Source organism: Pygoscelis adeliae, unplaced genomic scaffold, assembly GCF_000699105.1.
Source record: "Pygoscelis adeliae isolate BGI_AS28 unplaced genomic scaffold, ASM69910v1 Scaffold272, whole genome shotgun sequence".
Taxonomy (NCBI): Eukaryota; Metazoa; Chordata; class Aves; order Sphenisciformes; family Spheniscidae; genus Pygoscelis; species Pygoscelis adeliae.
In genome coordinates, this window is record NW_008824282.1 from 1,388,279 (window position 1) to 1,403,786 (window position 15,508).

The 15,508-nt window shown below is 46.3% G+C and overlaps 2 protein-coding genes across 2 annotated transcripts in view; one reads left to right on the forward strand and one right to left on the reverse strand.

The window, feature by feature from the left end:
• Positions 1–7,665: 7,665 nt before the first annotated feature.
• On the reverse strand, positions 7,666–14,679 carry RAD1 (RAD1 checkpoint DNA exonuclease). The gene is made up of 6 exons (XM_009318460.1): positions 14,629–14,679; positions 13,040–13,268; positions 10,308–10,566; positions 9,862–9,960; positions 9,374–9,553; positions 7,666–8,506 (listed from the first exon to the last, which is right to left on the reverse strand). Exons 1-6 carry the CDS (start codon positions 14,677–14,679, stop codon positions 8,473–8,475), a joined length of 852 nt encoding a protein of 283 aa, XP_009316735.1. The 3' UTR covers positions 7,666–8,472.
• A 586-nt stretch (positions 14,680–15,265) lies between these two features.
• The window catches only part of BRIX1 (BRX1, biogenesis of ribosomes, homolog (S. cerevisiae)), a 5,607-nt gene continuing 5,364 nt past the window's right edge, over positions 15,266–15,508 (forward strand). Inside the window, exon 1 of the mRNA XM_009318461.1 lies at positions 15,266–15,280. Coding sequence (XP_009316736.1) covers positions 15,266–15,280 — 15 coding nt within the window. The remainder of the gene's footprint in view (positions 15,281–15,508) is intronic.

Here is a 15,508-nt window from a genome sequence, read left to right on the forward strand (position 1 = left end):
AAGCGTAGGAGTACTGGGGATGAACAATACTCTTACCAAACTCACAGACAGCAGGTCGCACACAACAGAGATCATTTGGTCAGACTGCTCAGCTTCAGCATATGGGCTCTTCTCACCCATCCCATGCCCTGTGACAGTAGAGAATAGTGACAAACGGTGGCAGCAGACTTAAGAGGACTGCGAGTGGGTTGAGATTTGGGAGGAGACATCTGTTTAAAATCTGCATTAAGATCGCTTTTTTTTCCCCCACTCTTGCTAGAAAAAGAAAGTGTGAGTCCCTCATTATTTGGCATCTGGCTGTCACAGGCTCCCTCTTTTGCCAGCCTAGGTGGGCATGAGAAGATGACGGAGAATGAAGTGGTTCAGGAGATTTCAACAGCAATCGGGAGGCTTCTTGTGCTGTGCCTCCCAAATGGACAGGTCTTGTGGCTTCAGCAACATGTAGTGGCACATAGCCAGTATGTGAGCTCAGGGGTGGCTGACCCTCTTGGATGAGTCTGGCTACCTGGGCACGCTCCACACCAGCGGGACAGCAGCATCCTCTTGATCCGTTCTTCACCAAAGCGTGTGCATGCTCCCACTGTGGCTTGCGGCTATTTCCTGCTCACAGGTTCCCTGTGCAGAAAAAGGAAAGTGGTCATTGGTCCCCCTGTACCTAGTTTTGGTAAGTTTTGGGGGTTTTCTGCACAGTCCTACTTCTGGAGGACTGAAAGCATCAGTAAGTATCATTCCCCCGAGGCTAGCTTTTCAGAGGAATAGGGGATTGGGAGTAAAAGAAACAGTTGCCAGACAGTTTTTTCAGGTGCCTCATGGATAGAGGCACGAGGTAAGAAGCTAGTATTTCCCCATGCTGACTGAGCAGGGGCCTCAGTGATGGCAGAAAAGCCCTGCTGGTCTTCCTTCCACCACTCCTCTGGTCAGCTAGGTGACGATGTGCTATGTGTCAGCACAAGACAGCAAAAGCCAAGTGAAGGCCAAGCTGCTGTGCGCTGCAGTAAACCACAACACAGCGCCCTAGGAGAAGCAACCAAGAGAAGGCCAGTGGGAAAAGCTGGCTGGAAATCGCTTGGCAGATGCTACATCGCTATGTGGAGCTGCGATTTAGTTTTGAAGCCCACTTCACGTTCTGTGAGTTTTCCTGAGCAATGGCTGGCTGGCTGGGGAAAGGAGGTAGGAGGTGTGTGGTTTCACTGCTCTGAATGTTTCAGAGCTAAATAAATTACTGTTGTTATACATGTGTTATATTTAGACCATAAAAGCTGCTCTCTGGGCGGCTTTGGCAGTGTGGGGTACCAGCCCAGAGTGTGCAGGAGGGAGGAGGATAAGCAAGGAGCCTGGAGGTCTATGTGGGCCACAGGGGGAGAGCTGCCGTCATGGCAGTGGAGCAGGGGTGTCCCCATGAGTCTTTGCCCATCTGACCTGCCCCCAGGGAGGCTCTGGCTTGCGTTGGCCCAACCAGAGCATCCTGGGGCTTTCTCCGCACTGATGCCAGCCTTCATCTGAGCAAAAGGCAGACACAAAAGGCTGAAGCAATCTGCCCTTAAACATGGCAGAGGCCCATACGCTGCCGGGAGGAATCGCTGGCTCAAGCACTGTGGTCAGGCCTCCCAGTTCGGGGCAGGTCCGGGAGCAGAGGCAGCCTCATGTGGCTTTGGCTGTCTGTGGGGCCAGGGCCTCAGCCTGCTGCTGCGGGAGGTCTCAGGGTGCAGGCCACAAAGCAGCTGCACGTTGGGTCATGGTGCTGCACGTTGAAGAAACTCATGGAAAAGCTCCTGGAGGAGTTTGGTGTTGAGGTTTCAGAGTGGCAGCATAGGCAGACGTGATGTAACCCAGCACATATTCTGCAGGCACAAGCATAACCCAGCAAATTTTTTCAAACAAATAAGAACGGGTACAAGTTTTTTAGGACAGATCAGTGGTTTAAATCCTTTATTCACTGTGGTTTTGGTCTGCCACAGGGAGCACTAAAAGTGTTCCGAATTTAATGTGAAGCCACAGTTTAAGAGTTTGCCCAAGTACCTTGAAACCTTAATCTATAGCAACACTGCCTAACTCTGCGAACGTGGGTCACTGAGGGTGCTCATGGGTGCAAACCAACTCTCAGCAAAACATTTCATAGAAGTGAAGTTTCCCAACGCTTTTCTTCATCCCTGCCTCCTCCTCCTCCTCCTCTATTTGGATCCTTCACTGATCCTTTTGAAAATAAGTAACGGAGATACTAAGACTAGAACCATACTTTACTTTGGTTTTATGTCCGTGTTCTTCTCAGGGCAGTAACAAATTAATTCTTCTCATGTTAACAGTCATTTCCACAAACCTCTGTCTTAGAATTATATACAGTGGTGAACTGCAGCTGAAGCAAATTAAAATCTGTGATTTCATAAGTTTCCACTTATTTGAGGAAGCCTGAGATACAATTTTTGTAGCTACAGAATAGTACTACCAGCAGACCCTGCTGCTGCCAAGAAAGCCATGTGCTTTGCTCGGCACCTACAAGTGTTGGGTTCCCCAGGTTACAATAGCATGTGACAAAATGTCTTCTAGGGGAAATGACAGCCTCTGTCTCATTGGACCCGGTGATGGGATCCTGGGGTGGTGTGTCACCAACATAAGGCTCCTCTGAGGGTTGCTTTTGCCCCTTTGCACAAGCAGTAGAGGTTTGTGCTTTTAATCCTGCAGATGCCAGTCCCCAGTCCCACCGGTGGCTTCAGGAGGGTCTGTTTTGTGATACAACTTGTAGTTCCTGAGGCATTTTATGGCAACACATCTGTTGCTGTTTACAAACCTTTGGCTGCCCTGACAGACTCTTACTTGACGAGTTTAACACAGGCATTTACACAATCATCAGTTTTTCAGTCTATTATTTTAAAAGCCTGCTTGCATGCTGATCTGTCCAGATTCACAGTGCTGGCCCTCCTCGTACATTTTCCAACAGCCTGAAATGCTCAGACGGTTGGTAATGGGGCCTCCTACCAGCAGCTGGAGATTGGAAACAGGCACATCTCGGTGACATCATCCCCCGCAAGGAGCTTGGGGCTGGAGCCCATCTCCCTCGTCCCGGTGGGCGGCCGTCTGCTCCTGCCTGCGCGGCCGGGCCCCGCACGCTCATGGTGTGCTGTTAACCCTGCCTGGGAGTGATGCCACAGCTGGTACCCTGCAGCCAGTGGCTCTCAGGAGGCAAGCATCGCCTCCGTCAAAAAAAAGTCAAAACACAGGTGTGATCATATGCGAGGCTGTCACTCCAGTGTGGTCCCTCTTTCCTTCGGGATTAGCCAGAATGCTCCCCAGTGATGGCTGGGCTCAGACCCACAGCACTCTTCTTGCATCCCCTGTCCTAAAGCAGCAACAGTCCTGCACTCTGCTGCATGCTCGGAAGCCCTGTTCAAAAATGTTTGGATGCATTTGCTCCTCTGTAAGCACTTTGCTGCCCACCAGGAGTCATTCCCCCAAAGAAGAGGCTGGGGAGCAAGGGGGTAGCTGGATTAAGCGCATTTTCCAGACCAAAAAAAAAATTAGGGGAGGGACAGAGAGCTAAACCTGGCGTTCCTTCCAAGCCTCCCTTGCAGCTGGAAAACAATGCAGGGAGTGAAGACACAAAGCACAAAGGTCTGCACTGCCCCATTCCTAGAAATAGCTCCACTGGGCTCTTGCTATTCAAAGTGCAGTTCCGAAAAAAGCAGTGCTGCATTTAGCAGCTGGTGGGGCCACAGCTGGGTGTGAGCACAGCTGGCCAGATGCTGCAGAGTCAGGTGCAGACATGCCTGTGCAGATGTTGCAGAGCTGGGTGCCTGCTGGAAGGTCTCAGTGCAGGGGTAGCAGGGTCCCTGTGCCTGTGGGGAGGGCAGCATGCTCCCCGGTAGTGCTCCTCCTGCCTCGTCCCTTCCAGCATGTGTGCAGAGGGTTTGGGAGTGGGTGGTGGGACCACCCCGAAGTCGTGCACTGCCTGAGGGTGGCTGCGTGGTATCCACAACGTTTCTAAAATTTCTGCCCTTGCTGCCGCGTGAAGAAACCACGTCACCGTCCGACGACTGACGAGGGGCAGGCTGGCAGAGTTTCCTCCGCAGATGCTTTTGCTGATGTGTCTCTGGCAGTATGTTCGCTTGCAAATATCTGCGTAATTAAAGCCGTGCGTGATCACCCAGCCTGGGTTGTAGCACGGAAGAGGAGGGCATGCAGCTATGCCGGCTGCCCTCGAGCAGCTCTGTGCAGCCCGCGCCTCTCTGGGAGCCTTTCTGGCACCCTTGGTCCACCTCCGCAGAGTGGTTGCTTGCAGGGGAGATGCTCCCCCGTGCTGCGAGCAGGTAACAGCCTGGGTTTACCCCAGCTCCTCTGGGACCTGTTTCATGCCTCTATTTAGTTTATTGGGAGAGTGAATGCCTCCAGCCAGCTGATGGCAGCGTTTAAGAGAGACAGAGCTCTCTGTGTCGAGGTAAACAGCTTGTTGTAAAACTATGAGGAGAAGAAACACGTTCTTGGTGATTCATCAGGCTACACCTATAAAAGTGGCCGGGAATATTCTCAGGAGCGAGAACGAGACCACCCCTATCGTTACACTGCTTGGGATGGGCCCTGCCACAGTGTTGGCCCAGGCTAACCAGCAGTTTTTGCAAATAACTGCCTGGCACGGCTCTGGATCAGCCCATTCCTCTTTGCAGGTGGCCCTGCACCTTGCAAGGTGAGGTTTCCGCAGTGCAAACCCCGGCTGTGCAGCACACCAACCCGCCCATGCCCAGGAGCATCTCATGCAGCGTTTGCAGGGGCAGGTGTAACCCGGGAGCCAGCACTAGGGCCCTCAGCCTGCACTGCTGGGGTTCGTGGGAGCAGCTTTGCACCTAAATGCTTGTTCCTCTGATTTCTGGACTGCGCTGATCTTAAGAGGCGTCTGTCTCCTCGGACAGCTGTCTGGTTTTCAAGCAGACAGAGGCACTGCAGTTTAGTGTTGCTGCAAACCCCCTGCAGTTACTGCCAAACTGGGCAGAGTGGCTTCACGCCTCCCTTAGCGCTGCAAATCCATTGCTGCACTCTATTGGCATTTATGGGGTAAAATTCACACGTATGTACAGATAGATTTATTATCTAACTAGATAAATATAGGAAATACATTGAGGCCTCCAGCTTTCTGCTGGCTTGCTCATTTTTGGTCAACCCCATGGTCCCATCTGAGCTGGAAGGGTAGGAGACTGCTAAATTCTCCATGGAGAGCTTTCATCCTCCCTTCCCTCACACCAGGAGACTAGAAAACCCAGCACCCCCTCCAGGCTCGTCTGAAAGAGCCAGCCACCAACAAAGCAAGTTTAACATCTAGTTCTTGACCGGTGGCTCACTGGGGTTTTGATCTGCAAAATAAATGATTGGGCTCAGGGGATTTCCGAAGTGCTGACCCGAACTCACCGAACGCTGCTGCACGCCATGGCTCCGGAGGGAGCGAAATTCCCACCGTCTCTCTGCCCTCTGTGGGGGCAGATTTTCAACGGTATAACAAAAGGGGAGCTTTTCCTGGATTTCTTTGTTGTGCAAGTTCGGATCTTTCTAAACCTCCTTTGGGTGTTTTTCTCCATGGAGGCCCAGGATACTTGCGTAGAATGACATTCACATTCGTGGTGGATATTCAAGCCCACTTCTCGCTGCCTATTAACTCCACAAAGAGATTAGAGCTGCGTGGGCACCCGACGACATTCCCCTGCAACACTCGCTCCCTTGCAGAGCCCTTACAATTAGATTTAGCAATGCTAATGCACTACCCTGTTAGCTGTTAGAGCCCGGCTAAGGAGAGCAGCAGGGTAAAAACAGGCTGAAGCAGCCTGTTGTGGTCCTCGGCTTCCATTTATACCTAAGCAGTCCCACCCCCCCTCAAAGAGAGATTCATATAAAAATGAGTTTCTGTCTCAACAGGAAGGCATCAAGCCTCTATTCTGTAGAGCTCTATTTTTAAAATAATTCCGTATTTGTTCAGTTTAATTAACATTAACATTGCCTTCTATCAGCAAAAGCACTTTTTAGTGTTTCTATAGTTATTTATACAGTTTCTACACATTTATTTTGGCACGACCCACCTGCTGGATTCTTAGGGATTTACAAGCTGCTACAAAATGAAGTTCAAAACAGACACCTACAGAAAACAGCATGTGGCTTATCTCAACTTTTCCAGCTACTCTGCTAACCTCACTGAAGACCCATCTAGTCAAGAATACATTTCCTTATAAATCCATACATAATTAAACAACTGATTCTTTCTCATGACCAACTTTGAGACAGAGGTATAGAACTCAATTCCTTCGGGGGAATTTTGTGCTCAAGTGTCTTTACAGATCCAAATGGTTGTGGGTGGGCCTCAACATCTGAAAGCCAAGACACAAGAACTTGTCAATGTGTCGGGAGGTTAGAGTTAACACTAGCACTGGCATCCTCCGTGTTCGCAGAGAGATTGTCAGGAGTAGGAGCCAGTCATTATTTTGGCTTCCAGTATCGTAGCAGACCGGTGGGACCCAAGGCCTGTTGGCGGTGGTTTTCAGGTAGAATGAAAGAGGTGCCTTCTTGAAGACTTGAGGTCAGTTCTTACTCTGAAATGCACAAATCAGAATAATTGGAGGGAAAATTACTTGTCAGTTTTGTGGCCTCTGGATCTGGGTTGCCCACAGCCCCAAACGCAGTAAATCAGAGCAGCCAGGGAGCACCTACTACAGCTATATTGAACCTGGGTGGAAGATGCTGGTTCCAGTTCCCACCTCCAGCAACTGTTTTTAGTTTACACCACCAGTAATTCCCAGTACTTACATGTACCATTTTGTAAGAAAGCAGGTGGGCAAAACCTGACTCATGACAAATACATTCTGTGATACTACTAAAGAAAAAAACATGAACTAAATGTTTCTTCTACTGCAGGTTTCCCATTGTCTGCAAGGGGAAAAGATGTGTCAAGTAGAGGAGATAAAACGTACGAAACATACAGTCACCCGAGTTTTGGATCCCATGCGAACTGTGGTAGGAAATTAAATCTAATCCAACAGTGGAGGTTTGCAGAATTTAAGCAACTTACCAGGGTCAAAAAGATGCACAGCGACCTTCCAGTCATTCTCCTCTTCACCCTTCTTGTTTTACTGTGTTTGAAGGCAGAGATGTAATAGAATCCATCATAGGTGGATCCTAAATCCACTCCTGGCCTTACTGCAAGGAGTCTGTAGCCCAGACTTTGTGACATTTTTGTTCACCTAGAACCATACCCACAGAGGCACGAGGTGCACGAGCACCTCCCCACCCTTGTGAGTCCAGGCCCTGACTTGGTCCAGTGGGGTACAGACGTTAAGCCTTGCACAAATCGTGCATGTCTGTAATAGCTGTGATTTATGAAATGCAACAGTTACTTTCTGGTATTTTGTGGTGTTCTAACTTCCTAGGGTATTATTTCCATGATCACTGTTGGTAGATTACACACGAAATCATTAAAAGTACTATTTTAAGAAGTAATATAGTACATCTGTGGGCAATTACATAGAAGTACAAATGTTAAGCCACAGTAATGTCCTTGAACACAATACAAGGAACTTTGATAGTCTAAAATAAATCACATTAAGAAAGTGATGTGTTCTGTTTCATTTTTATCCTGTCACCCAGAGATTATGTAAATCATTCTTAACACTCAGTAGTCAGGGATCATATTAATAATTCCCAATGAGACCATAATAATTTTTTATTCACTGAAGAAACTGAGACAGTAAGCCAAAAAAGTATTCAGTATAGGTGAATTTCCAAGTTTGGAAAAAAAAAAAAGAAAAGACGGTAAGTAAGAGTAATTTAGAATATTATTGGGTATCTTTATCAGTCCTGTAGTTCAAGGATTTGTAATTGTTTTTCAAATGTAAAATTTACTGCAATAAATGGATGATCTGCACGGAAGACAACAAAAGTGAACTGCTGACACTGCGTAGTCTGAAAGTATACTCTTGCTGACATAAGCAAGAGGTGAAAAATGGTCAACAAAAGCATTTTAAACTTAAAATAAAGCCAAAGGACTTGGATTCTGTTGAATTGTGGAGCAATCAACTTGGTAACATATGAACATACTGTTTTCCACATGTGCAAAGCAGGACCTCATCTTCTGACAAACAACAAAACTCGACTGCAGCCTAAAGCTGTAGAAACTACCCGCAGATCGCTGACTCTTGGATCGCACCCCATGGCAGCACGGCAGGAAGACTTCAGTCTCTTGCAGTGAGATTTGCAGTCTCTGCACCCGGTTCAACGCCCCGCTGGTTCAGAGGACCTCCTGTTTTGAGCAGGTTGTTTGCAACGGAGAGGTGTGAAAGGAGAAGTGCAAATTTTGACCTAAGTACAGCCCGCCTCACTGTTTTGCAAAGCTGGCCACTGCAGAAGACCCTCCAGAAACCACACCCCCTTTGCAGTGAGTAAGAGGTTAGGCCCATTTTCAGCAGTGATATGAACACACCACTCCATGGGATGCAGGCAGCCTTTACTTCAGTTTAGGAGTCCTTCCTGTTGCTGAAAAAGGCTATGGAGAAGGTAAACGAATTTCACAAATAATTTCAAATATGAAACGTTTCTCTCTTCTTATGATTCTTAACAGCATTAGTAGAGAGCAGCAGGCTAGGAACGGGGACATTTACATACAGAAACATTTCAGCAGCAGCATTCTTGCGGATGTGTAATAAATTACTAGATACAAAACAGTAATGTTGCCAGAACAGTTATGAGTAATGAGTAAGTAAATCCTGGCTTCTATCTTAATTTACCAATTCAACACCAGTACTGCAGACAAAAGGGTAAATTGGTATCAGATGAAATTCCAAGGAATTAAGTTATATTAAGAATTAATCAAGATGAGGAGGAGCCTAGTGGCTTCACCAGCAAAACATGTCAGCATTTGCCAGAAAGAAACCACCTGCTGCTACCAAGAAATCAGTTTGAAAATGTCACCCTCTTTCTAGACAAGTTTGGTTTTATTTTTAAGTCATTGAAAGTTAGCTGGCTAGCACACAGCTAGTATTCAGATTTTCCCTTGTGTAATGGCTTAGAACAAGCCAAAGGCAAGTAACAAAACATAAATAAAAATTCTTGGAGAACACTGTGAAAAGCAGCAATGTATTACACGAACACCACTTTAACATCTGTGCTGGAATCAGTGGCTATAGGAGATCAACTCCCCTTTTTGCTCTTTCAGCTTCAGTTTTTTGAGTGAAGGCTAAGAAATGTTTGCAAGGGAATAAAAAGGAAGTCTTCGTATTTCTAATTCCAGAGTTAAAAAAAAAAAATTACAATATCAAGTCTATCAATCTCTACAGCTTTCATTCAGTTTTATAAAAAAATACAAATTTTATATACCCATAAATCTATAACAGATGCCAAAACATACACCTACAATTCTGCTTCAGTAATATCCTCATCAGGGCAACAGTAGTATTCCACAAAACAGATCTGTCCATCTTCATTCCTAATCATATACTGCAGCGAAAGAAATCCTTGAGCATCTGTTCGAATGGACACTTTACAAGATAAAGCCAGTGCCTTTGTAGATGGTTTAAGCAAAGAAATCTTGTACCTGCAGGGGAAAAAAAAAAGTCCTCTGAAAAAAATACAGTGTGCAGAGAAGAGCGGAAACATTACTCCCAACTAGCGCCACAGAATAACTAGCAACGTGCTAATTTGATCTTTTCCTGCTAACATCAGACAGACATTGTTATCACTTGGCTTTTGATCACAGACACAGACTTTTATCAGATGGGAAGTATTTTTTTTTCCCCCTGTACTAGTGAAATAAATGGTACAGTAATGCAAAAACAGTTTTTAAAACTTTCCAGGACGAACGCAGGACCTGCCACAGAGGACACTGATCACAGACTTCCTAACCTGTTTGTCTGGGTCTGGTTACAGTGGAACGCTTCCATCAAATCAGAGTCCTTAGGGTAGTCCAGATGTGCACTTCCTGCATTTCCAAAAGTGGATAACCTGGAAGAGAAAAGGCACCACCTCAATACCTGATCACAGCTCTCTAAAAACTCATCAGAATCAGTCGTCTTGCATATCTCACTGGCTGTTTCACAAAACACTACTGTTTGTTTTATTTTATTAAAAATGCTGAACTGTCCGCATCAGTGTCACATTTACCAGTTTGTCAATATATTCATTACTATTTTAATTAGATTACATATTGTGATTTGCTATACTCATTACAATTTTTCTTGAAATAAAGCAATATTCTAAAATAGCTCCCCCCTCTTCACCCTGAAAACTTCCACTCCTTACCAACGAAGGCCAAGCATGAACATTTGAGTTAAAAGCATTGTTTCCAGTACCTGAAGTAGGGTTTATCTGGAGACATGGTAATCTGCAGAACTTCACTGGTCATATCCAGTTCGGCAAATGCTTCTCGTAGCCCCTCCGACTGCAGGATAATTTTATTAACAACCTTTGTACTGCAGAAATCAAAGTCTAACAACTCATCAGGTTCTTGAGTATTAATTTTGCACACTGTCACTACTCCTCCTTCTTCCAAGAACAGCATCAAGGGATAACCATAACCACGATAACACATCCTAAGGGCCGTTGATGTTCCTGAAAAAAGAGAATGAAATACACATTCTTCAGAGAGCTAGCTAGCACATCTGACCACTTTAGAAAATTCACATTTTACTGGCATAAGGGGCACAGATCAATTTGATTCAGCATGTTTGGTCCATCCTTCAATACATTAATGTAGCATGCTTAGTGCAGCCTCCTAGACACCCTATGAAGTGCTAATGGTTATACAGCAAAATGAAATGATTTGTGTGTAGACACCAGTTCAAATCCAATTCGTGTCATGCACCAAATGGGTAACACCAGCTGTGACAATGAAGCTGGATATGCTACAAATAGTTTAGTGGAATTGGAAAATCCTCCATGGTCCTAAGGCTTTCTCTGGCTCACGTTGTCTTTCTTTACTACTCGTGTTACTTGTGCAACCAGCAACAATACAAAAACAGATCTAAAGTGCTCTTACAGCACCTGAAGTGCTACCTAATCCAGCCACAGATTTCTTGTGAGACCTTAGGTAAGTATCATTCCTCAGTACCTTATCTGCAAACTGGAGATAATACTCACAAAACAGATGGAGGTACAGCCTGAAGAAGGGAAGGAACAGAAGGTGCCAGATAACGGCTATTGCACTGGGAGCAGGAGCACAGTGAGCTGATGGTGCTACCTGGAACCCCTGCGGACTTCTTCTAGCCCAGTAAATCTGCACCAGAACATTTCTTAATTCACGCATACGCTTGCTAATGTTTCGGAGGTAGCTGGATGTTCTAGGGTTGCACAAGCCACAGAAATATAGAAAAAGAGATCACATTTATTATTGAGTTGATACAAAATTTTTTGTTAGCAAGACAAATTCCAAGCTATGTCTATACTGTCTCTCAGTGTGCCGATTTCTGCTACAGTTCACAGCAATTAGTCAGCGTGAATCCCTTGTAAGCCCAATGTGGATCCCCTGTGGCCTTAAAGGTGTTGTCATGGTTTGACCTCAGCTGGCAATTGAGCACCACACAGCTGCTCACTCACTCCCCCCTCCCCAGTGGGATGGGTGAGAGAATCAGAAGAGTAAAGGTGAGAAAACTCATGGGTTGAGATAAGAACAGCTTAATAATTGAAATAAAAGAAAATAGTACTAATAACAGTAATAACAAAAGGATATACAAAGCAAGTGATGCACAATGCAATTGCTCACTGCCCGCCAACCAATGCCCAGCCAGTCCCCGAGCAGCGGCCCCCCCGGCCAGCTTCCCCCAGTTTATGCACTGAGCATGACATCCCATGGTATGGAATGTCCCTTGGGCCAGTTGGGGTCAGCTGTCCTGGCTGTGCCCCCTCCCAGCTTCTGGTGCACCTCCAGCCTTCTCAGTCAGTAGAGCATGGGAAGCTGAAAAGTCCTTGACTAGTGTAAGCACTGCTCAGCAACCACTAAAACATCGGTGTGTTATCAACCTTGTTCTCACCCTAAATCCAAAACACAGCACTGTACCAGCTACTAGGAAGAAAATTCACTCTATCCCAGCCGCAACCAGGACAGATACACTGATAGCTTTCGTGCTTTTCCAGCTCAAAGTGACAGCTCTGACAAGAGGCCGCCCCAGCTTGCCCAAGCAGTAGTCTTTTGCCTGATGCTGAGGGTATGTGCAGCCTGCCCTGCTGGCCACTTAAAAGCATGTGACAGTGTGAAGCACCATCCCTAGTAGACGGAATCTTGGGGCTCTCTGCATCCATACTGACTACCCTGAATGGGCTGCAGAGGAACTATTCTGCCAGCTGTGCCCAGGTTTTCCCCTTAAGTGAAGGGCACTGGGGAACAAATTAGCGTTTGTGTGACGTGGATGGTCTGGGCCCTGGACTGAAGATAGATAGACAGGAAAGGCAGCCATGGCATGTGGAGTCCTAGGGCGCAGCACTGGCCTCAGAGTCAGAACTCCAGCCTAAACTTCACACAACTTGCCAGGGATGCCTGAACAAATTACTTGACACATTTTCTTATCAAGACTACAGAAACTATTTGAGATCTTCAGCCCCAAACCAGAGCAAGGGTACAAGCTGGGGCTGTTCATTGGACCCCATGCCACAAAAGGGTTCTCTCCCAAAACAAGTGATTCTTTTGTGCCTTACACAGATCCAGGAAACATTACCTTCACAGGAAGACTCCTCTGTTTCTCAGTCTCCCCAATAGCCTCACACAGACATATACCTTTATTCCACCTTCCAAACTGAATCAGCCTCTTTTAGCCTCTCCTGCTGCAGTGGTCCCTGACACACTAGTTAGGCTCACATCCATCCGCTCCTTTCTTCTCCCCATCGACTGTTATCACAGCACACACTTGTATTAGCTTAAGTAAACAGGATGGATCCTGCTTAACAGCAATAGCTGCCATGCTCAGAAGGACTTAAGGTGAGGAAGTCAGAAGTTATGCCAAGATTGGAAATCTCCCTATAGCTATGTACAGGTTTCACTATGTGATTACACGCGATACACATACACTGTCAAGGTAAATATGCACCATACCTGGCAAAGAACTGGTACCAAAAATGGTCAAGCAGTCAAGAAGAACAGACAAATTGATCCGGAACGTCACCGATTCCTCCTGAACAGCAAATTCCTGAAAAATTTCTGCCTGTAAGAGAAAGGAAAGAGACGAAGAGAGGTGAGTTTCTGCAATTATTTTATAGTTTACACTTATTTCCTTAAATTCAGCGCTTTCACTTTCAGAGATCAGTGCAATACAAAGTGATTTCTACATGTAACATGACATTGATTAAAGAAAAATGGGTCTTCATCCTCAAAACTAGTAAAATAAAATCAGGTCACAGGTGAAACAAAGTAGCACGAAAACCTAAACACTTGTCTTTTATAGTTTAAAAACAAGCTACAAATGTTAAAGCCGAAAGCTGCCTACTTCTGGCTGGAAACATTCAGGGAACTATACAATGTAAGTGCCACCCTTCTCCAGAAACAATACTTACTTTTCTTCACTTGGAGCATGAATAAAAATTTCAAATAATAAAAATATGTAAGAACAGAACAGAATAGTGAGTTCACCACACAGAAACATGCCTTTGACTAGTGTGATGAGGGTAAACTACTCCAGGCTACCTCCTGTTTGCCACTGGGCACTAGCTGCTTTGTGGTAACTGCAGGAACAGAGCATCTCAGAAATAAAGCAGGGTGATGTGAGCTGTTTTTGAAAAAGCAGTTACATATTTTTACTGGCAGCCAAGAGGGCAAACTGCATCCCGGGGTGCATCAAGCACAGCATAACCAGCCGGTCAAAAGAGGTGATTGTCCCGCTGTATTCAGCGTTGGTGCGGCCTCACCTTGAGTGCTGGGTGCAGTTCCGGGCCCCACAATTTAAGAAGGACGTGAAGGTCCTTGAATGCCTCCAGAGGAGGGCAACAAAGCTGGTGAAAGGGCGGGAAGGCATGTCCTGTGAGGAGCGGCTGAGGACTGTGGGCTTGTCTAACTTGGAGAAAAGGAGGCTGAGGGGCGACCTCATTGCTCTCCACAGCTTCCTGAGGAGGGGACGTGGAGAGGGAGGTGCTGAGCTCTTCCCCCCGGCATCCAGGGGAGGTTTAGACTGGACATTCGGAAGCATTTCTTTACCAAGAGGGTGGTCAAACACTGGAACAGGCTTCCTAGAGAGGTGGTCAATGCCCCAAGCCTGTCAGTGTTTAAGAGGCATCTGGACAATGCCCTTAACAACACGCTTTAACTTCTGGTCAGCCCTGAAGCGGTCAGGCAGTTGGACTAGATGATCGTTGTAGGTCCCTTCCAACTAGAACTTTCTACTCTATACTTAACAGCTCAACAGTCTCAAAGGAACCTCTGCTTAACCCACTGCTTAATCGCCACTAGCACATGCCGGCCACTCCATGAACCAGCTTAACTCACTCAAATAGCAGAAAGCTAAGGAAACAAGTACAGCACTAGTGTAAAGAAGGACTGTGCAGCAAGGAGCAAGAGAAAGCAAGGGGAGATGCAGGAACAGGGAGACTCAGGTTCCTCCCCTTTCATACACAGCTCAGGCTGCAGTTTCACAGGCAGCAAAGACTCAGATTCTAAAGGACAGAAGAAAGGTAAAGTTGGGTTTGAGTTACCACCATAAAATATTCCTCGCCCCTTCCATTTACATCCCCAGTGTCAAACATGCTTTCAAAAACAGGAACCAGCACAACACCTGTTCTTATGAACAAAGCATTTACAAGTTGGATATGCATTAAATAAAAACAAACAAACAAAACACTCAGAAAGTAAACCATTGTTAAAAGAAGAAAAAAGTAAAAGTGCACCTTAAAAAATTAAAATGAAGCAAAGCCAGCAGTCACAGCTATGGAATAGGTAGCAGAAAAGCGACCAAGGCTGCTTTTGATCTTATACTGAATGCAAGTTAAGAATAAATAATTTAGACTGCTATTTAAAGCTGCCTATATGGACAGTTCAGCGTAGCTGAGATCCTCTGTCTATGCGTAACCTCTCAAGCACCCCTTCTGGACAAAGTTCAGCACAGGCGGACTCAAAGAGGGAAAGGGGCGGACCACCACCCCAGTCTTCTGACGGAGCACACACTCCTGCCCTGTGGTTGGAAGCTCTCAGCTTAGCCCAGCTGATAGGCTGTAGATGCGTGTCTGTGAATTCGTACTCTCTCTCAGGGTTGACTTAAATTCACCTTTTTGGCTTTGGGATGAAACGTAATAAAAATACTTAAAAACAGATCGGTACTTTAGGAACTTGCTCATGCACCTAAGAACGGTACGGTCAGACGGAGCAGTGGGCTTCGCCCTAGGGTAAACATTAAACAAGGGCGCAAGCTGATCACACGAGCAGGCACGCATGAACAAACCGGGCGCTGAGCTCGGCCTTTCAAAAGCACGGACACCTCATAAATGACCTCAGCCTCATCACAGCACTTCCTTCACGTCAGCTCCCACAGCTCTGCCGTGGTTTCAGCAAAGCTTCCCCTTCTCCGCGGGTGAACCT

What these genes read in the sequence shown, in the direction of transcription:
- RAD1 (XM_009318460.1), bottom strand. Translation starts at nt 14,679, where the DNA reads ATGTTTGACACTGGGGATGTAAATGGAAGGGGCGAGGAATATTTTATG. An exon ending in TGGTACCAGTTCTTTGCCAG is followed by an intron (nt 10,567 to 13,039) that starts GTATGGTGCATA and finishes CTCTTTTTTCAG; the next exon opens with GAACATCAACGGCCCTTAGG. An exon ending in AACCAGACCCAGACAAACAG is followed by an intron (nt 9,554 to 9,861) that starts GTTAGGAAGTCT and finishes TTTCCCCTGCAG; the next exon opens with GTACAAGATTTCTTTGCTTA.